The sequence below is a fragment of the Centroberyx affinis genome, unplaced genomic scaffold (genome assembly GCF_046629955.1).
Source record: "Centroberyx affinis isolate AG114_WGS23_722 - 3 ecotype Tasmania unplaced genomic scaffold, CSIRO-AGI_Caff_v1 ptg000746l_1, whole genome shotgun sequence".
Taxonomy (NCBI): Eukaryota; Metazoa; Chordata; class Actinopteri; order Beryciformes; family Berycidae; genus Centroberyx; species Centroberyx affinis.
In genome coordinates this window covers 150,448-172,500 of record NW_027279359.1, presented here as the reverse complement: position 1 = coordinate 172,500, position 22,053 = coordinate 150,448, and the positions used below count along the sequence as shown (strand labels likewise).

The window sequence follows — 22,053 nt, the reverse complement described above, 5'->3', positions numbered from 1 at the left end:
TCATTTTCCCTGCCTAGTGTCATCCACACTAACAAGCTTCATCTTAATATGGGCCCCTCCTTGTCTTGAACCCAAAGATAAGCACAAGTCCTGTGTTTGCCAACATGATAGATACCTGCACTACTCATCAATCCATTGAAGTGATAAAAGTAGTTTTCCTGGCAAAGAAGGATTCCCTCGTAGGTGTTTTGAACAGCAAATGTAAAAGCTTTCGTATAGGCTGAATCAACATTGTATGGTATCAATTGGCAACAGAGAGTAGCAAAACAGACAGTTATTTATATGAAAAACTTGTGGGTTATTACTAAGGCGAATAATAGTATTTCCTGTAGGAGTGAGTTTAGCTGATGCCTGCAACTTCATTAAAGAATCATCAATAAAAATAACTACTCAGTGAGACACTAAGACAGGGATAGGCAGACAGTCAACATGAGTCATAAAAGCTGGTTGATGTCTTAACAATATACTGTAATCCACTGCTGACAGATGACTGACTACTTGGCATTCAGGCAGGTAGAACAGACATGAAGCAATGGAAGATCAGTTCCCAGCCAGCCACAACGTGAAAACCTCCGGTGAAATCTGAATCAGTGTTCACTGGAAGCAAAAATAATTGTAAAGCTCTAGTGATGGGATTGTTTCCTTACCTGGTCTCTCTCTGCCTGCAGCTCTCTCATCTGGCTCTGGACCACGGTACTTTTCTGCTGGTACATGTCACAGTCCAGAGTCAGCTGCTGCACCTGCAGACTCAGACGCTCCTTCTGATCCAGGAGCTGAAAAGAAATACACATATGGCCCTGGCAGTTTTAGGGATGCTTTACAGATATACAGCCAGGATCTGAAGAACAATGGTTGTGCATGGGGGTTATCAAGAGGGCACCTCCCATCACAAATGTTTTGCTGAATTAGGTGCATGACACTTCTTGATCTAAGCTGACTGAAACACAGGGAAACACACACACCTCTTCTTTCTCCCTGAGCATCCGTTCATTCTCCTCTCTGTAACACCTGAGCTGCTCTATGAGCTCCGTCCGGCCATCCATGGCCTCAGCCAGGTCCTGGGCCAGGATGTCCTCACGAGCCTGACAGTGGAGGGACAGAGAGTAGATGGGATATATAATAGTGTCCTTATTGTCTTCTCTGCACCTGTCTGAGGACTATGGGTGAAAACTTGCAGCTTGCTAATTCGGCGGAAGTTAATGTGACACCACACTGTTCCAGTTAAATTAATGAATAAAATAAAACAAATTTAAGCCATGGTTCTCCTTTCTCACCGGGGTGAATTTTTCAGCCTGCAGCAGTTGGCAGCGCAGAACGCTGACTTCCTCTCGCAGTTGTTGTGTTTCAGCTGGAGAAGCACACCTGAGTGAGCGTCGCTTCTGGAAGTCAGTCTCTGTTTGGGCCTTCTGCAGCTCCGTCTGCAGCTGGTACACCTGCCACCGCAGAAAACAAACACTGCTGCTGATACTAAAGTAAATTCACCCTTTTTTCACCATGGAAAAAATAGTTAATGCCACAATTTATTTGAGTTATCAACTGTTATCACAGTGACTCAAAGTTATAGAAGCTAGTCACTACCACAGACCAGCTCAGAAATTCCTTCAGCAAATTCATCTCTGCTCTACATGGCACACATTATTAGATAGCGAGCCACCGCTAATCGCTTAGTGAAGAGCTCTGACCTGAAGGTTGAGGTCACGGCAACGGATGTTCAAAGCTGACTTCTCCTCGATGGCCGCTGTGTAGCGCATATACAGGTCACACTTCTCGTCTTTCAACTTGGCAACTTCACGGTGCGCAGCAGCCAGGTGCCTTCGCATGCGTTCATAGTCAGACTGAAGGCATCTGGACTTCTCTTCCTGCTCCATCATCTGTGCAATATCCGTCTCCAGGGAGGCTAAGCGTACGCGCAGTAGGCTGGCCTCGTGATGGGCCTCCTGGAGCTCCTTCTGCATCCCCGTTAGAGCTCTGATCAGATACTCCGTCAGCTCTGAGTACTTTATCAGGCCTGGGAGGAGAGCGTTGTAAAGCAGACATGAGTTAAACAAAGACGATCACGTTATTCTGTAGAGACAAATTCTCCCTTAAAATGGAGGAAGACTTTGAGCCACACACCGCTGAATCTGGAAGGCTCGGTGCTGGGCTTGCGTCCAGTGACATGGGTGTACAGGCCGGGGTAGTGGATCATCAGGCTCTCCAGCAGCGCCACAGCACCGTTCCTCCCCTGGGTCCTCAGCAGGTCCATCATGTGGCCTGGGAGGGGTAGAGGATTAGGACAGAAGACACTGTGAATCAACAGCTTTCATCTAAAGCCATGAAGGTAGAAGCGTTTCTCCTATAAATTTCTTATTTTGTTAATAAATGCCTTGCAAGTCTATTCAATCAGGTTATTCTGTACCACCATGATTTAGGCAGGCGTTTACATTTCTTACACTGCAAAAAATGACAAGTTGTCAAGTGATTTTATCTTGTTTCCAGACCTATCAAGCTTATTTCATTATATTTTTAGTCAAATTATCTCACTGTATTGGCAGATAATCTTGTTGGTTTAAATAAATTTCACTTGATACATGTCAATATGACGTCATTCCAGAAATCACCATAAAACAAACAAGTTAAATTATCTGCCAATGCTGTAAGATGATTTCACACAAAAGAAAAATCCTAAAATTAGCTCTTAGTCTGGATACAAATAAAATTACTTAGTAAAATTACAAGTTTGTCAGTTTTTGCAATGTAAAAGAAGTGAAGTCAAGAGTCTCACTGATTCTCATGGAGCGGTTGGTGAGGTTGTGGCTTGAGAGGATCTCGTCTTCGTCCATCTCGGTGAGCACCCTGGCCTGCCTCAGGTACGGGATCAGCATGCACGGCCTCACCCCCAGGGAGATCCGGTGGCGGTTGTCGTTAATCAGCTCCCACAGGTCCTCCTCACCCATTTCCTTCAGGTCTGGACCCTCAGGAACACACTCCCCTGCCATGCTGAGTGTGTGTGCGTGTGTGCGTGTGTGTGTGTGTGTGTATGTGTGTGAAAGAGCGATGGTTGCCTCCTGCTGAGACGATCGGCACACCTGGAGCATATCGAGGAGACACACACACTTAAATTGTAATGATACTTCCAGTTAATGTTTACCTCCAACTTTAATTTCAACTCAACCTGCCTCAGACCTATAAGTTTAATTAATTTGGATTGCAAAATACTGACTAAAATTCCAGTCCTTCGTTTGGGAAAGGTCTTATCTAGCATTATCCACACTGACCAAGTTAGATTTATGAAAAACAGGTCTTCCACTGACAATATGAGAAGGCTGCTTCACTTAATATGGACTACAAAGTTCCTGGTCACGGCCATTTCCCTAGATGCTGAAAAGGCCTTTGATAGGGTAGAGTGGCCTTTTCTATTCTCTATCACATTTTGGCTTCGGATCTAATTTTATCAAATGGATAAAAACATAACATAGAGAACCAAACGCAGCAGTAGTAACTAAAGGCATCATCATTTAATTTCTCCTGAGGCACACGGCAAGGGTGTTCATTGAGTCCTTTATTGTTTATTTTATTTTTTTGAGATATTAGCTGTTAACATCAGAGGAAATGCTGGGATTAAAGGTGTTGAGGCAGGGGGTAAAGAACATAAATTACTTCTACTCGTACTACTACTACTACTTTATGCAGACAATATACTGACTGTTATAACTGACCCCCTGATGGATTCTATACAGTCATATTATAAACTGTCAGGGTACAAGATTAATTGGGGAAATCAGTAAATCACTCAATCAATCTCTAAATTCTGTCACCCATATATGGTGAAAAGGTTTAACTTTATGGATAGGAGAGTGGATGAATCAGGAATATACAGGAAATAAATTTTTAACTGTTACCATTTAGAGAACCATTACAAATTTAGAGAAGTGGGAAAAAATTAAACTTACTCTGTGGGGTAAAGTTAATGTTATTAAAATGGTGGTGGCACCCCTGCTGAATTACAATATGATCTTGCCCATCACTACATCACCTACAATTTTTAAACGGTATGATAGCCTACTATAGTCAAACATTTCTTATGGGAGGGTAAAAGACCACAAATTAAATTAGTAATATGTGTGCTCCTAGAGAAAAGAGAGGTCTAAGCCTGCCAGATCCCAGACTATATTACCTTTGTTTTTAAATGCCTAAATTGGCCAAATGTTGGGTTTTACCTGATGACCAAGAAGAATGGATAAACATTGAGTCAACTTTATGTTCACCATTCATACCTACTGACACATTATCTCAAAATTTAGGCAATAGATTAAACCCCATCCCTAATCACTAGAGAGGTCTGTTCATAAAATGCACAAATTATCACCCCATACACAAATATATAACCCTATTGTTTCTATAGGGAAAACAACAATTTACGGGAAGCAGTGTCATGCTAGTGGGATTCTTACTATTGGTGACCTGTACAGTAATGGCATGTTTCTGTCTTAATTGAGCAATATGGCCTCAGAGGTAAAGTAAGAAGTTAGGAATTGCATATTGCCTAAGCTTCAGAATACAGACAACAACCATATTTTAGATTTCCTTCAACTCCCGCAGGAATGCCACAAATCTACATTTTATATGCTAACCAACCAGTATGTTAGTCATGAATGTGCTGGCATACGGATACCTTGGCAGAATGATTTGGGAGAAGAAAAAGATCCAAACAGATGGGGGGAAATTTTGGCAGATCGAGGTAAAAGGGTAAGGGAAGCCAAAGGGAAATTTATACAGTATAAAATTTTACACAGATATTACCATACACCACTTAGACTTCACAAAATGGGTTTGATAAACAATAAATTATGCTGGAAATGGCAGAAAGAAACAGGTTCTTTTCTACATTGCATTTGGGAATGTGCTCAGGCCGGGCCATTCTGGATTTAAGTTTTGGAAGTCCTTAGTGGATGTATGGGTCATCAATTCCAGTAACACCTCAGCTATGCCTATTAGGTGCCAGGTATATTGAAATGTGCATTTTCGGTTATATCTGCAGGTACTGTTACAGCCACCAGAACTATACTAAGACACTGGAAAGTGCCTAAAGTCCCAGAGCTGACGGAATGGGTTGATGCAATTGTTGACACAGCATCATACTGATGACTTCTGGATTTACATCCAAATTATAAATAAGTCTTGTTAATAAGATATTGTATTTTCTCAGTCAGTTTTATTTTTTATTTTTTTGTCTTTGTTGTTTTCTCTCCCCATACTGTGCGTTTATGGCATGTTATTGTCAACTGTCAACTATGAAATGCTTACTCCTGTTATTATCACCAAATGATGTAAGTGTAATATATATCTCCAAAGTAGTAAAATCTTGAATTACAAAAAAAAAAAAAAAGATACTTACAGTTGTCACCACCTCATTCCTGAAAGAGGAACAGCAGACTGACTGAAGGGACAGAAAAACTCCAGCTCTGTATAACGTCCACGGTTTTTTCCACGCCCTGTAGGTGTCAAAACATTGTGTGTATGTGTGTGTGTGTGTATGTGTGTGTGTGTGTGTGTGTGTGTGTGTGTGTGGGCGTCTGGGTGTGTAGGCGTGTAGGCGTGTGGGAAAACCTGAAAGACAAGCTAATCCAAAATGTGGATACAAACACATTGTGGTGTAAACAAAGGCACAGGCGCTCTCTCTCTCTCTCGCTCTCTCTCTCTCACTATCTCTCTTTCTTTCTCTCTCTCTCTCTCTCTCTCTCTCTCTTTCTCGCTCTTTCTCTCACACACACAAAATCACAAATCTGACATGCGCACAGAGCCTACATAAACAGATATACCCAAAATTCATTACAGTTGGGTAAACCACGCATTTGTTTGTTCCATTCACACTCTTGGTGGCTTTGTAACGTTTGTTTACTCTCTAGAGCTCATTCAATATGAGCTCACAGTGCCAGCCTCTGCCTCGCTCCCCCTATTATTTATCAATGAGGCCATATTTTACTGTTTGCTGAATGGAGTCAAACCACAGCCGATGCCGTAAGCGCACAAAGGCCCTCTCATACCAGAAATATTAGATGACATGCGAGTGCACCTTAATAATTCCTAATCACAGATAAGCAAACAGAGAGAGCAGACCGCTGACAGGAGCAAACACTGAGCGTTGAAGTTCAAAGTCCTTTAAAGGAGGAAATAAGGTGTGAGACATAGTTGGCCGGGGTTGTCAGCTTAAGGTCACAGGGTTTCTCTCATACTGCCAGCTCAGTTAAAGCCCTTGTGTATTATATAGATCCTATTGTTTGCTGTACTGTAAATGGTTTATGCAACACAGGGAAGCTATAGACGTCATCTACAGTAAATGACATATGGATGTAAAGATCATGGAGGATGGTAGGAAATCTAATGACCAGCTAAAGGAAATATGGAAATGTAAAGTAATAGTTTGAAGGGACATCCTTTTTATCGCAACAACAAGCCATTGTTGTTGTTTTTTTAGGAAAATATGAATATGACTTCATGAATATGAAGTGTTTTCCATGAATTTAAATATCAAAACATTTTGGCTTGTGCATGTGAAATAATTATAGCAGGCTTAAATGTCAAGCTGCAAATAGATTAATGAATAATAATGGAAATATTTAAATCAAGGGCCTGTCACCTTCCCAAAATTCAGACTATTAATGTGTTAACATTAGGCCTACTTAAGGATCTGATAAATCAAAGGCCACACAAACTATAAAACACAAAGCTATTTCCGGAATTCTAAATACAATCAATGGGTGTGGTTCAAAGATCAAAAGAAACTGTGTTGCTCATGCCAGTAAGTTGTAATAGTGAAAACCGTGAACCTGTAAAATGATTCTGCATTTTTCCAGTGGACAACATAAGGACACGTGCTCACCGTACCTTTAGGTGATGACAGATTACTCAGTAATTTACAAGTAGAAAGCATGTTTTGGTGCTGATTGTTACAGTCATACTTTGGATTTAGTGAGCCAGACCTCAAGACTGTTTCTAAGCCACAGAAATAACAGCATGACTTTTATTAGCAGCAAAACATGTGACAGAAGCCTGTGACGTGATTTCTATCAAACAGAGGAATTAAAGCAGTGAGGAATATGATCCTCTTGCCCTGGCACCGCATCTAAAGAGATGAAATGTGTTACTGTCCACATGATCCACCATTCTCTAACTCGGCGGTTCCCAGTGGTTATTTTTGGCTCGTGACCCCTGAAAGTGAAAGTGGTAAACGTTCAACCGAAGAATGATTTTCCCTTTTTGGGTTGTTTCATTTGAGGCCTAGAGGCTGAAAACTATTCACTGTTTCACAAGAAAAGAGAAAAGAATTGAGGAAAAAACTGAAAAAATAGAGATGATAATAAATGTGTATTGTAGAAATGTTTTTTTTCCTATACCATAAATCACCTTGCGGCCCCCAGGTTGAGAACCACTGCTCACACAGCCTCTGAGAGTGCAGTGCTTTCTTATCTTGCTTTAACTTTATGTAGAGGTTGTACTTAGGTTTATCTCCTTCAATGTTCCATATTGTGGAGACAAAAAATAGGGAATTCCCCACGGAGAAAGGTGAGATAACTGACAGAGAAAAAACAAATGCGGAAAAAAACCTAATTAGAAATGAATGTTTGTGTATCAAAAACATTCAATACTGAAAAAAAAGAAAGAAAGATTACATCCTTGCAAGGAACTCGATACAAGGCCGCAGACGAGGACTATCTGATTACAATGAATGGATTAGGTTATCCACCAAAGAATTAGGACACTCTTCAGTTCTTACATCAATACCAAAACACTCTGGAGAGGGGCCGATGACTGGGAATACCCGACCATTCCACCTTGGGAATTTCACCCAGCAGAAGCATAACAGGTTTTTTGAGCAGAGACATGGTTTTTCAAGTTTAAAAATAGAATGATTTATTGAAAAAACAAAGGGAGAATTTATTTAAAACTGGTAGCTACAAGAGAAAGGGAGCTTGGGTTAGTTCAAGGAGTAGACAATTTAGGCAGTTGTTTTGACACAATGACCAATAAAATTTGAAACTTGATGACCTCGGCGATCCATTGAGTCCCTTTGTTGTAGTGTCCCAAGCCGAAACTCTGATTTAGGCAAAATCTAAGTCAATGGTCTTTCACATGTCAGAAAATTCAAACTATTGATATTGCTGCTCATGAAAGATTTGATAAGTCAGTGAATGAATAAATCAAAGGGAAGTGTAAAAACAGACAGGAATAGACACTAAGCAGGCACACAGACATTAAACTATGACTGGTATTCTAAATACAATGAATGGGAGCCGTTTAAGTATTAATGGAAACTGTGATGCTCACGCCAGTAAGCTGCAACAGCCATAACCAAGACCTACAACTCACATTAATGCACATGCTCAGCAGACCTTGACAAATGACAGCAGATCACTCAGTAGGCAACAGGTAGGAGCAATAACAGTGCTTATTACAGGTTTTTTCACTTGATTTGACATGTTTATCAAAACTAAGATCCACACTATCACACCAGTTAACACAGCCATCTAAACCATTTATAATTTTGCAAAACTAATTGTACACTTTCATTGTTTTCACACAAATTACGAACAAATGCTATTGTACTGTAGATATGGTTATACTGGACAAAACCATCTACTTCAAAGAAATTCAGGAAAGAAGAATCCAGCTGCCTTCAATCTGGCCAAAAAAGGAGGAGAGGCAGGAATCAGTCAGTGTCACCGGTCATCATGGAGGCAACATCACTGTCTGTGCTGCCATCTAAAGGAACGGGTTAGTGACTCACAATGTTGTTTTGGGTCCATGCAACACAGAGAGTTTTCTGTATTCCCTCAACGACATTCCCCAAGAGGAACTGAAGACCTGAGGCAGTTTCTGATTCTTTGGCAAAACATCCGGTCCCACCCATCTATGTTTTGTTAAGGTGTTCCTCCCACCATCCTCTCTGTTTCTAAATCCAGCGGAGGAACAGTTTTCTTCCTGGAGATGGAAGGCTTATGACTACAACCCATATGACAGGGTTGATCGTGAATAGCGTCATTGGTTACAACAGTAAACTTGTTTTGTGGTTTCTTTTGAAGCAAATTTAGATTTATTGTGTTCATTAATAATTCTACCATCCAACTGTATCACATATAGACAAACTGGTAAAACTGACAAACCTAACACATTTAAAGTTGAAATATTATGGTATGTCTAACATTGTGAGGAACAGGTGTTTTGCTTTAAAGGAAAATTCTTCTTCTTATTATCAACAAATTATGGATACAATTCCATAAAATCAGACTATGGAAAATGATTGTGGAATGTTCTGACAAACATGTTTTATTCCTGTGTGGATGTAGCTGAATGTATTTTCTTATCAATAGGTGATGTGCGTAGTTTTGATGTCAGTATTTGGTTTCTATTAAGATGTTATCTGAAAAGAAAGCAGCACTTCATTTTTTGTTTTGTTCTATGTGGTGAGGAAAAGTAGAGAGCAGTAGGGGATTCCCCACAGCAAATATGTGATGATGAACAGAGAAAAATCAGGAAAATTAATGGCTTGTTGTATATCAAAAACCTGAAATCCTGAAAAAAAGAAAAGAAAAATGACATCCCTTCACACTGGCCCTAGAGCCTAACAAAGGGCAAGCATGAGTCCATATGAGACCTCAGATGAAGACAATCTGATTACACTGAATGGATTATTTTATCCACCTGGGAATTATATAATATTAAGGCACTTCAACTTAAAAACATACATTTCCTTGCTGCCTTAAAATTGTGAGTTGTCTGAAATAGCACTAAATAGTTCAATAGGTCAACGATAATTGTTATAATGTAGAAAAACTGAGTGAACCTAAGACAATAAGTTCAATCATCAAGTGTCTAGTCATGCTGATGTTTACAAGTTGAATGCATCAATTGATTAACTGCATTCCAGTGTTATTTATTATTTCACTAGTGAGTGGGTTTTAGTACGAGTTGCTGATGTATCACATGATTATTACACTGTTTGGTATGCAGCTGCAATACACATGCCTGAAGTGGATACGACTTCCCATGTGTAATAGAGAATGTCTGCTTTACCTTATTGAATTTCCAAAATCTGTAGATATTAAATTTTATCATGGTTTTCTTTTTCTTTTCTTCTTTTATAATCAGAAATTAACCTATGATTAACCTAAGATAGATACATAACAAGTCTCCATCTTGTATTGTATATCTGTATCCTGTATTGTATATCCTGTATTTATTTATACTGGGAAGCCTGCTAATAACCTAACAGTGTTTCTTAATAAACTATATAATGACCAGTTTAGTGAATGCTTTATGAGGTGTTCTTTCAACTCATAATTTTAAGTCACAAGACCTGAACTCAAGATTATAAGTCACAAAGCTCATAATGGGCATTTGTAAGTTGAAATTGGCAAACACATCACATGGTGTTGATTAAAGATGAGTTGTTGTCACTAAATTGCACTATGAGGTTTTACAGTGTGGAGAGGAGCCCATTTCCTAGCTAGGTGCAAGCCATTTTTGGTCGCTGCTTTAGCGGTTAGGAGAATGGTCATCAGCAATGGTCATTACTAACCTTTCATTGAACCACAAATTAACCAATTTGAATTGAAGAAGCCAAATACTACTAATAACGGATAACTCCATTATTGTTTCATGCACAGCCTTTATTTTGTTTTGATTTTTTTTCCACACTCATTAATCCTTCCACAGCATAGCAGGATGCATACATTAAAACAAACTGGAGACCTCACTTTCCTCTCATGTCTCCACCCATCTCTTCTTTCCCTCTAGTCTTCACCTCTCCTTTCACTTTCCACCGTCTCTCTCTCCTCACCCTCCTCTTCACTAGCAGCCACTTTACACTCCTCCTCTCCCACTAGCCCTAAGATTCATGTCCACATCCCCCCTCCCCCATCCCCCCTCAGTCTCAGGATGTCTCCTGCTGGGCCTGTGTCTGTGCTGCCAGTGTCAGCAACAGCCTGCGGAGCTCCCCCTGGTGCTGCGGGAGCTCCTCGCAGACCCGGTACAGGATGATGCTCACAGTGTGCACGCGCTCCTCCTGCCGCTGCAGAGCGGCTTCCACAGCCTCGCTGGTGGACAGGGCGGTGTAGCTGCCCCCGCGCACCGCCTGCAGCTGCTTGGTCCGGCTCTGTAAAGCCACCAGGCGGGCCAGGTTCTACACAGATGGAGGGGAAGATGGGGAGAATTGATTGACATGTACCAATTTTCATTGTCTTCATTGGTAATTTAAGCAATGAGCCATGAGAGGCTGTGCTTCACAGTGATTTTAGGACAGCTAAGCGCCATTGTCATGCACAGTAAGGCAATGGACTTTCACATGTCAGAACATTCAAACTATTGTGGTGTAATTGTTGCTCCTGAATGACTTGATAAATCAAAGGCCAAAAAAAGTGTAAAAACAGAGATGAATAGACATTAAGCTATTTCTGGTATTCTAAATACAATAAATGGGCGTGGTTTAATGATCAAAAGAATCTGTGATGCTCATGCTGGTAAATTGCAACAATCACAGCCAAGACATAAAAATTACATTACATAACACATGCTCACCACACCTTGACAGATAACAACAGATCACTCAATGATCAGTGCTTATTACGTTGTTACACGTGACGTGAAGTAGAATAAAACACACCATAGTACTAACAAAGAATCTTGTTATGTGTTGACTGCTTTAAACAGATTCACCTCATACGGTAGCATGTATGTCGTACACTCTCTGTGCTCCCTACCCTGTCTTTGGTGTCCTGGAGATTAAGGAGGTCAGAGTCGAGGACAAAGCTCGTCCCACGCAGCTCCGTCAGCTGCTGCTTCTTCTGCACCAGGCTGCTGCTCAGACCCACCTGGCTCTCCTGCAGCTCCCTGATCACCTGCTCACACTCCGCCACATGCTGGGGACACGCATGCGACCGTGTGTTAGCACGCTCAAATGCGCACAGACAAAAACACACACATGCATACACAAACACACATCGTCTGACCGACCCACACCCCCTACCTTGTGTGTGTCCTGGATGTTGCGGCGCAGGCCCTGGACGATGCGGTTCAGGTCGCTGTGTGTAGTCTGTTTCTGGAAGCTGCGGGCCTGAGCCTCCCTGCGCAGGACCACGTTCTCCCCCCTGGACACTGTCGCTTCACTCTCCCTCAGCAGCCGCTCCTGCTGCTTCATCAGCTGGCTGTGACGCACCTGCACGGACACACACATTGCATATACATAAATTACATGCGAGTATAAAAACACTAACATGAAGGACACACACGTAGATAATATAGATAAAAGCATACAAATTATTTAAACTTGTACCAGGCTATGATGCCTCATTTTAGATTCCCAGCAATTCAGGGACACTTACTTCTCCAAAACCACACATGCTACTATGATGCTATGATCATGTTGTTCCTTAAAGAGGACATTCTAAGCATTTCAGTGATATTACATCAGTGTGTGTGGGACCTTGGGAACTTCCTCTTCCAGGCTTTATAAAATGGCACACATTTCAACACAGAAATTTTATGGAAAGGGCATAATTACTATTTACTTTATAGTTTTTAGAGAAGTGTAAACATTCTTACACTAAATATGAGACTATTTATAATACATACACGGTAGTGGACAGCAGGATTCACTGATTTTTTCACTGTTTGTTACACCCAAATTTCTAGGAGACGGCTCACAGAGGCAGAGAGAATTTTAATGAGACTTGCTGAGGAGACGCAGACGTAGACCTGTCAGATGAGGAAGTTCCGAAAAGTGTTTGAACAAGAGGAAGTGCCAGACAGCTCAAAGGAGGAGGCATCACCTGAGGAGACACAGCATGCTGGAACTGTCTGGCATCCAGGACGGGCGAAGAGTGATATGTATGCTTTGATTTTGCAACCAGCATTACATAACTTAAGATTTTGATTTGTGTTTGAAATGTAGATAATGATGAGGGCCAGCCATTTGTGCTAATGATGTAATGTGTGAAGCCTAGGAATACCTTCCTATTCTCCCTAGTCTTGATATCCACTACAGTACACACACTCATTTTCAAATAAAATATTGTTTAAAAAAATGTCTGAAACATGTTTTTTTTTCACTCAATATATTAAAAAAATGGGACAAAGTGAAATACAGAAACATTTTTTGGAGGAGAGGAGGAGGAAGAGGAGAAAGGGGAAGGGGAGAAGAAAGTCTTGAAACAACTAACACACATTGTTCAAAAAGGAGGGGATGGAATTCAATATGAGGAACGTGGTCCTAATAGTTGACACGACATGACATAATGAGACCATAGAAGTAGCTGTTTATTCCGAACCCCTACACCTCTGTGTTGGCAGCTCGCCCAGCACTGTGTTTACCTCCATGCGGTGAACCTCAGCCTTCATCATGCGGATGTCTCCCTGGCCCACATCAGAGTCCACAGCTGAACGAGTCTCTCTGGTGAGCTGGGTCTTCTTCTCCCACAGCATGATCTGCCGTCTGCCGCACAGGTTTTGGGGACACACACACACACATTAAAAAAAAAGGTGCGCACACACAAAAACCTCACAAAAATGTGAGGTGCAGCAAGGTTGTTGAGACATACACTACCAGTCAAAGGTTTGGACACACCAGATTGAATGAACTATGTTTGCATTATCTTAAAGCCATTTTGACCTAGAGGCTTATGCTTAAACGCTTGAAATTTGTTTCTTTTCTTAGACAAATATAAATAGTGAAGTTGATGCATATGTATGAATTTATTTCCAAAGCCTTTGCCTTTCCATCAAGGCAAAGGGCGGCTACTTTAAAGAATCTAAAATATAAGATAGTTTTGATTTGTTTTAAAACATTTTTGGTCACTGCATAATTCCATTTGTGTTATTTCATAATTTTAATGTCTTTACTATTATTCTACAAATGTGGTGTGTCCAAACTTTTGACTGGTAGTGTAAATACAAATACATCAGTCAATAATTGAATAGTTTCATTCCAAAATGCTATATATATTTATACTGGAAAACAATGTTGCCTGATGTTTATAAATCAGTATTTCAGGAATATATTAGATGCCCTCTCAAATGTTAACTGTTTTCTAGCTCTAAAATCAGCTAATAACTTCAATAAAATACCATCATCCATTTTGACATCAAGCCAGCAACAATTTTATAAGAGTAGGCATCACATTTTTCGATGAATATCCCATTTTGGAATGAAATTCTTCAGGTGGATTAGCATACAGACATAAAGTAGAATATGTGACTGACTCAGCCTCCACCAGACTGTTGATGAGTCTCTCCTTCTCCTCCAGCGTCTTCTCCAGTTTCATCTGCATCTCCACAGACTGTCTCTCTGCCTCCTAAACACATCACATTATGGCTAATAATATACTGTACATTCATCATTAACAGAGCGGACACAAAGCACAGTGAGATGTGAATATACAGCCAGGATCGTGCCTTGAGTCTGTGAAGGAAGTCGGTCTCCATCAGTGTGTTCTCCTGCTCCAGCGCCTGGCCCAGCTGTCCGTTCTTACTCAGCAGGGAGTTGAGCCTCAGCATGTCCCCCCTCAGCATCTTCATGCACCTCTCCAGCTCTGCCTGCTCACGGCCCTCCGCCTCGATCTGACCTGGTGCGGGTGGAGCGGGAGGGGAGGGGTTAGTGCAGCTCAAGTGTGAGTAGCTTACATGCATAAGGGGACAGGCTGGGGATCTTTCACCCTTATTTACATCTGTGCTGATGTACAGCTGCTGTTATGTATTTTACGTACTCTCTGTGCGGAGTTTCCTCTGCTGCAGGACAGTGTACTTCGTCTGCAGTTTGAGCATGTCCTTGCTGTTGGCCTGTCTCTCCTGGGTCAGTCCCACTAGCACCTCCTGCTGCCACATCCACAGCTGCCGGTCCCTCTTGATGTCCGCCGCCAGCTCCTCCAGCTGCTTGCTCATCGACTCGGCCTGGATCTGCAGAGGACTCAGGTCCACATGCTGGGGATGGGGGCACACACACCAGAGAACAAATTTTTGCTGGAAATATTTTCTCACTGAAAACAATATATCAGTTTGAAATCGAGCGAAGCTTGATCGGAGAGCAAGCTTTGCTGGCAGGGCTTGAACATCAACCAATCAGAGACAAGAAAATTGGTCAGGTGACCCTACACCTGTCCTCAGCCAAAAATATTTTTGAGCTAGCTAGCTGAGCCATACATGAGCCTATAATACACATTATGAAGTTTCAGTGGATAACCTTGATAAAATTAAAAACCTCCAACTGTCAAATTTATCAGTTATCATTGCCCATTGCCCAGTCACTCATACTCATTGCCCATTGATGGTAAATTTTTCCCCAGATTTGCCCTAAATATTTGCCTGTGTATCGTCAGTTTAAGGATTTAATGAGATCACATTGCTGTTATATCCACACCTGGCCTGAAAATGGCTGCTGTGTGTCTTCTGTGGCTGTATTTATTTAAATCTGTGTAAATCTACATTACTTTTCTCCACTTTCCCTCTCTATCTCTTTAGTTTGCTTGTGTTCGTATTGTGGCCGGATTGCTTCCAGACTATGTAAGATTTCAAACATAATGCAAGCCTAACCACTTCCATATCTGGTACTGGAAATCTGATAACAATTTTTCACTTTGAATTTGCAATGAAATTACATAATTATTATTTGTTTCAATCTGCTTGGAACGAGGATTTGTCTCATTGTATAATACGAGTGCCCAAAGGTGCAGACAATCACATTACATACTTTCACATCAAAGTATGTAAAATATCCTGATGTGGTAAACCGCACCCATTTCCCATGCAGGTTAAAACAAACGCTCAGAGTTGTTTGTCAATCCTATTTGACACAGGTGTGACAGTATGGCTGTCACACATGTTTGCAGATTACCAGCAGGTCACAGTTTCTTAATTTTAAACTGGATAAAGAACCATTTTTTAGAGGAGACATTTTTCATCAAATCCAATTCAATCCAATTCTCTAGTGATTTCAGTTGCCAACAACCTTTCAATTCAAACTGCCTTGTCCCAATTCATAACCATCCCCACAAATATCAGACAACCAGAGATTAACTACTGTCCTCTACAGGAGGAAGAAGTTGCCAGCTGATTCCCATTATCTCTCACCCCAGCACTGGCTGCGATTTCCTGGATCTTTTTGTTGAAGGCGGAGATGGTGGCCTGCTTGCGCTCGATGGCGGTGACGCAATTGGCGATCTTGGTCTGGCAGGCGGTGAGCAGCTTGTTGCGCTTGGCGATCTCCTGCTCCAAGGCCTCGTGGGTGAGAGCCAGGCTGTCCAGGCGCTGGCTGACCTCGCTGCTCTCCAGTCCCACTGCCGCCACCTCGTTCTCCAGCTGCCACAACTGGGAGATCTAATGGGGAGGAGGAGACAATGAGCGAGACAAAGACGCTCCATCTTTATCTTCAATATGTTATGTTATGTTATGTTCCTAAAACTGATGAATGCTTTTTCTTTACCCTCTCCTTCTTGAATGTGGCCATCTTGTTGGTGAGGCGTTGGGAGTACTTGGCAGCCTTGTCGTGGGTCAGCTCCTGCTGCATCTGGGCCATGATCTTGTCCTCCAACTCCAGATGCACGCCGCTCTCCTTCTCCAGCTGCCTCCTCAGGGCGCTCACTTCCACCTGGTGGGCATGGCTTTCCTACAGCAGTGAAGGAAAGAAAGAAAGGGAACAAAAGAAAGGAAGCAAGCGTGGAAGCGTGGCATGGTTATGGAGGGAAAGAGAAGGTGGAAAGGGGAGAAGTAAGGAGGAGGGAATGTAGAGAAAGGAAGGAAATGGAGGAAGGGAAAAAGGAAAGGGAGAGGTAAAATTAAAGGGGGATGCCACTAAATTACCTAGAGATCCTAGGCCTGTTTCTGTCTAAATTTGTCAGGTCATATAGACTAGTATATGTACCTATCATGTAACAATCTTTTTTCCCTTTCTACTTTTAATAAAATATATATATAAAAAAAACTCTGATTCTACAAATACTACTTATTCCTATTGAAGGCTTATCTGATGAAGACTGTGATATACAGTCAGTTTGACTACATACACTTATTGTAAGTCGCTTTGGACAAAAGCGTCTGCTAAATGACATAATGTAATGTAATATCAGGTCATATATGTGTCCTATGATAGCCTAATTTCACTGAGAACTGTGACAAGGATGGAAAAGATTATTGTGACAACTCTCTGGATAAAGTAGGTTCTGAGCTGTCAGGATTGAAGCCTGTCCCCTCTGGCTACCATGTTGAGCCTGGCGAGCGTGCGCTCAGTCTCCTGCAGAGTGCGGCTGTAGGTGCTGTAGTGGGCCTGCAGAGCCTCCTGCTGGGCCTGGCTCTGACTGATCAGCCTCTTGGAGGTGGCACTGTCCATCTGGGCCCATTTCAGCTGCATGGTCAGGACCTCGTTTTGCTCCTCCTCTTTGGTGATGGATTTCTTGTAGCCCTCAATCTCTCTGTCCATCGAGATCACCTGGTGCTTGGCCCCCCTGGGGGGAAGGGGGGAGGGAGAAGCAGAGGTAACAGAGAAAATATCACGGCAGAGAGACGATGTCTCCAGTGATGTTTGTGAAGGATGTTTCCAGCAGGGAAAATGTTTTGTAATGTTTGTGACACATGCACTTTCGGTATGCATCAACACATTTAAAGCGGATCATGGTGAAATTCCACCTTCCCTTGCCCACATCCTCACCTCAAAGCCTCCTGCAGTGCGGTGAAGGCCTCGTCTCGTTTCCTCATACCCACCAGGCTGCTGTCCCACTGCTGGAGCAGCTGTTTGCGCTCCATCGCCAGAGAGTCCATCTCCATCTGGGCCTGCACACACACACAAGCATGACAGGACATCTACTGTCTCTGTATTCAGGTTGTATAGGTACTTATCCAACACTACTAGATACTACCAGGTATTTCCACACTCCCCAGTATAGTACATACACGGCGAGCTGTGCTTTTACAACAAGTACAAATTATGTGGATTCATAGCGATGAGTCATGACCCGGACCTAACCACAGTAATTAGCAATTAATTTAGTTGTGATCTCCTCCTTCAGTCTCCCTAACACATCAGCTTCCTTAACTGCTGCAATACAGTGATGTATACCAACATATATATGTGTATATATATATGTGTATATACTATATGTATATCAACACCACAAATGTGGAACTGTTCAAAATCTGTATCTGTTTCTTCTTATACATATACATATACTTTATGTTACACTGTATACTGTAAAATCCATAATTCTTAATTGTGATTATCAGTACTTTAGTGATGCCGATGGTACTTTGCTGTGTCTTGTACCTCATTTCATCACCATCATACCCATAATAGTAAATACTCTCTCAAGTATTAATGTCATAACAACATATGGAATCTGGGTACTTGCAGGGTGGAGTAAATTCACTACCAATGTTTACCAGTCTCCCTTTTTGCCTGTTTGCATACTAATTCTCACTATTTCAGCCTGTTAACAGCAGACTTAACAGAATATGTGTATGAGATACTTACATTTGGCTCACAAAAAAAAAAGATGTTGTTTTGAAGGGAATCTATGAGCAGGAAAGGAGTGTACCTTGCTAGTGTGTTTTTTTTTTAAATTTCCGCTTGGATTCGCCTCTCTGTATGTATTGATAGATTAGGGTCCAGCAAAGCAAGTGAATTCTCATAGAAACCTGCTGTTGCACTCTATACACAACTGCACTGTTGTCCCTGTGTGTAAATGAGCTGTACTTGGCGATTAAAGGTGCTCTCCAGTGCTGTACTGTGTCATGCCATAGATACCTCAGAGAGAGCCTCCTTGGCAGCCTGTGTCTCCTGTGCTTGGGCAGCGGCCTGGGCCTCATACATGGCTATCTGCTCCATCAGTCTCTCCATGTCCTTCGTCAGACGCTCCACATACAAATCCTGATGGCACAGGCACATTATCAATGAACATCAGTAAATTAATCAAGGAGAATGATGGAAAAAAAAGTTAAATTCTTGTCCAACCCAAGTCTCCCCACCTGCTTGGATTTTTGGTCCTCGGCCTGGGTCTTCTCAGCACCTGCTTTGCGTGTGGCGTTCTTCATGGCGTTGATGTAAGAACGCAGGTCTGTATTGACGTCCTGCATGTAGAAGAGACGCAGCATCAGGTTCTCTATCTCCGCCTGCAGCTGGGACACTATGGCGAAGACACACAGGAGTCAGCATTAGTGGAATGTCTCTGTTCTGCTGTTTGGAAAGATATATTACTTGGGACTGCCTCTGATATGGTCTTGCTGTGGCTGAGACAGTTTATTATTGTATATTGGACAAAAATAGAAAAAAAGCAATATATACTAATATTTACATGGTGAAACTTACTGACACTCATTTTTAATCTAGAAAAAATTACAGGTTTGTAATACACAGTTTGAATACTAACTGTGTCCAGACAAATCTCCCTTTGACATCATTGTAATCTTTGGCCTTTGGCACTCTGTTCAGACATGAGACAAGAGCAGTCAGAGGGTAGCAGTCTCACCATGGGTCCTCTCTTTGCTGGCCTGGCTAGCATACTGATGATACTGGCCCTTCACTGCCTCCAACCGATCCTGTGCCTGCCGATGTTTGGCTGCCGCCTGTGCGGTGCTCTGATGAGAGTCCTCCAGACGGGCCTGCAGTCTGCCCAGCTGCTCCTGCACTCCGTACAGCTCCGCACACAGCTGGTCCTTGTGGCTGGTCTCTGCCTTCTCCATTGCCAACTAGAGCCGCGGGACAGAGAGCACAGACAGCAATCAGCAAACAGAGATTCATCAAGACAGTGTATCGTTTTGCGAGAGTCTGCCTCTAGTCTTCCACTAGTCCTATTAGGTTGACTCTCTCTTAAGGTTGACTCTGGTAATGGTAACTTCTCTTTTGTTATTCACACATTCTCTGTCATAGACATTGTGTTCCATAGTTTTTAAAATTGGGTAATTTGGTAATTTGAGCAGGCTTTTGTTGCTACTGGGCCTATTTTACTGTTTGTCCTATAATCAAAGAAAAAACATCAGAATAAAGAAGTGCAAATAACATTTCTATACAAGTCATTGGCGCCATCTCCTGGACAAAAGGGGACTCCCAACATGTAAAGTCAAGGAAATTCTGTGATAACTGTATACCGTTTTTTTTTTGTTTGTTTGTTTTGCTTTGTGTGTGTGTGTGTGTGTGTGTGTTAAGATTAACAACATCCATACATAAAACATAAGGCATAGACAACCTCACATTACAGATAACAGACCACAGAGCAAAGAAATAAAAGAACAGAAAAAGCAGAAATATTATTTGTTCCTGACAAAGAAGAAGCTAACCTTTTCCCTGAGGTCAAAGTCGAGTCTCTCCAGCTGCTTGCTGAGTCGGCTGTTCAGAGCCGCCTGGAACCTTCTGACCAGCGGCTGCCAGTAAAAGAAACATGACATCAAATGACATGACAGTGTAGGTACTATATCTAGTAACATATTTAAATAAGTACACCGACTTTAAGGTCTTTGATCAGCTCACTGTTGTGCCTTTGTGAACGACTGGCAGCTGATTCACCTCTGTATGTCCAGTATTCATTTAGTTTGCGGAGAAGCATGCTAATGCTTGAGCACCCTGTGTACTGTATGTTTACTGGACGGCACAAGCTAGCTTAGCATCAGTTTGAAAGTGTTAGAAAATGCACCTAGCACACTACATACTAGAAACACAGATGCGACACACGCGCTATCATTCGTCTTATTGCAGAACAGTAAGATGATGAAAGAGTATTCCTGTAATAAATACTGATCTTCTGTTGCATAAATAGAAGAAGCATAAGTAGAGAAGCTGCTGACATGTTCAGGGTCGAGAACGATCAGCTCCTCCTCCTCGTCTTCATCCTCTTCCTCCACCAGAGGCCCCTGATCCTCCATGTCCTCTGAGGCATTCAGGTACGACAGGTGAGGTGTCACCGGTAGCTGGGCAACACTTTCTTGCACTGGGACCCAGAAAAACACATGCTTCAACCAGTCAACAACTAAGAAAGTATCAATCACAACCAATTTAATTATTATTTTGTATGTTTGTCTTTTACCATGTCTTGTTATTGTTGATTTAATTTGTGTTTTTTTGTATCCATATGCTTTCAATGCTCTTTTATACTCTTTGTTCAAGACAAATATTCTTTGGGACAATAAAGTTCCATGCATTCATTCTCAGTTAATTAAAGGTAGTAATGGAGGCTGTTTTTCTTTCCATTCATAGGCCCAATTCTCTCTTCTCTTCTAAGTGAGAATCTACACTATACAACCTCAATTAACTGTGAATGTTGTTAATGATTGAATGTGTTGTACGCCGCTCACTGTTATGCATGATTTGCACTATTCTCTGTGCTGGACTTGCAAACTGAATTTCCCTAAAGACAATAATATGTATTGTATTGTGTCCTGTTGTAAATCCACAGCTGGGCTAGTGTGTGACTGACCTGAGTTTATAGCTGCAGTGTAGGCTTCATCAGCACCAGAGTGAGACTGGGAGGACTGGGAGGACTGGAAAGCTGGGTGCCCGCTCTCTGGGCCTGGCTGCTCTCTGTCAGACTGATCCTCTGAGACTCCCTGGGAGACAGACAGAGGAATGTACAGAGTTCATAGACGTTCTCCATTTCAAAATTCTGTACTTTTCCAGAATTTAAAATTCTATCCTGGATTTGAAGATTTTGGTCAGTGTTCAATATGAAGTATGTTGATAGCTGGTCAGTATGATGGGAGATTAGATTAGATTGGATTAATGACAAAAATCTCAATACAGTATGTAAAATGGCAGCTGATTGACAACTTCATAAACTGAAAATATTGGAACTGAACAACATCTTCCCCCCCCCATACTGTTCCAGATTGAGTGACTCTTCTTAATGGTTATCATTTCTCAGATATTGTACCTCTTGTGTAGGTGGGACAGTCATTTCAGACCTCTCTGGTGCCTCCTCCCTTTCATCCTGCAGCTTGTTGTCTTCCTCCCTCCCCTCTTCTCCTCCTCCGTTGCTTCCGCCATTCTCCATTGGACCGGAGATGGAGACCAGGTTGCTTTCGTGGTTCAAACAATAAAACGTAAAT

General features: G+C 41.9%; 2 protein-coding genes across 3 annotated transcripts in view; both read right to left on the bottom strand.

Moving 5' to 3' along the window:
• The window catches only part of card14 (caspase recruitment domain family, member 14), an 18,640-nt gene extending 13,209 nt beyond the window's left edge, over nucleotides 1-5,431 (bottom strand). For both annotated transcript variants that reach the window (XM_071519871.1, XM_071519872.1), the window contains exons 1-7: nucleotides 5,378-5,431; nucleotides 2,765-3,068; nucleotides 2,116-2,253; nucleotides 1,683-2,008; nucleotides 1,275-1,433; nucleotides 963-1,082; nucleotides 648-773 (exon numbers count right to left, since the gene is read on the bottom strand). In XM_071519871.1, coding sequence (XP_071375972.1) covers nucleotides 648-773; nucleotides 963-1,082; nucleotides 1,275-1,433; nucleotides 1,683-2,008; nucleotides 2,116-2,253; nucleotides 2,765-2,978 — 1,083 coding nt within the window. In that variant the 5' untranslated portion in view covers nucleotides 2,979-3,068; nucleotides 5,378-5,431. The remainder of the gene's footprint in view (nucleotides 1-647; nucleotides 774-962; nucleotides 1,083-1,274; nucleotides 1,434-1,682; nucleotides 2,009-2,115; nucleotides 2,254-2,764; nucleotides 3,069-5,377) is intronic.
• A 5,481-nt stretch (nucleotides 5,432-10,912) lies between these two features.
• ccdc40 (coiled-coil domain 40 molecular ruler complex subunit) lies at nucleotides 10,913-21,998 on the bottom strand. The gene is made up of 18 exons (XM_071519870.1): nucleotides 21,879-21,998; nucleotides 21,426-21,555; nucleotides 20,797-20,939; nucleotides 20,293-20,376; nucleotides 19,485-19,704; nucleotides 18,985-19,142; nucleotides 18,764-18,886; nucleotides 17,672-17,793; nucleotides 17,225-17,468; nucleotides 16,451-16,633; nucleotides 16,099-16,344; nucleotides 14,739-14,952; nucleotides 14,428-14,597; nucleotides 14,236-14,327; nucleotides 13,348-13,468; nucleotides 12,005-12,193; nucleotides 11,739-11,897; nucleotides 10,913-11,161 (listed from the first exon to the last, which is right to left on the bottom strand). Exons 1-18 carry the CDS (start codon nucleotides 21,996-21,998, stop codon nucleotides 10,913-10,915), a joined length of 2,967 nt encoding a protein of 988 aa, XP_071375971.1.
• Nucleotides 21,999-22,053: the final 55 nt, after the last annotated feature.

What these genes read in the sequence shown, in the direction of transcription:
- ccdc40 (XM_071519870.1), bottom strand. Translation starts at nt 21,998, where the DNA reads ATGGAGAATGGCGGAAGCAACGGAGGAGGAGAAGAGGGGAGGGAGGAA. An exon ending in ACTTCCTTCACAGACTCAAG is followed by an intron (nt 14,328 to 14,427) that starts GCACGATCCTGG and finishes TGATGTGTTTAG; the next exon opens with GAGGCAGAGAGACAGTCTGT. An exon ending in TCCAGGACACCAAAGACAGG is followed by an intron (nt 11,162 to 11,738) that starts GTAGGGAGCACA and finishes CCATCTGTGTAG; the next exon opens with AACCTGGCCCGCCTGGTGGC.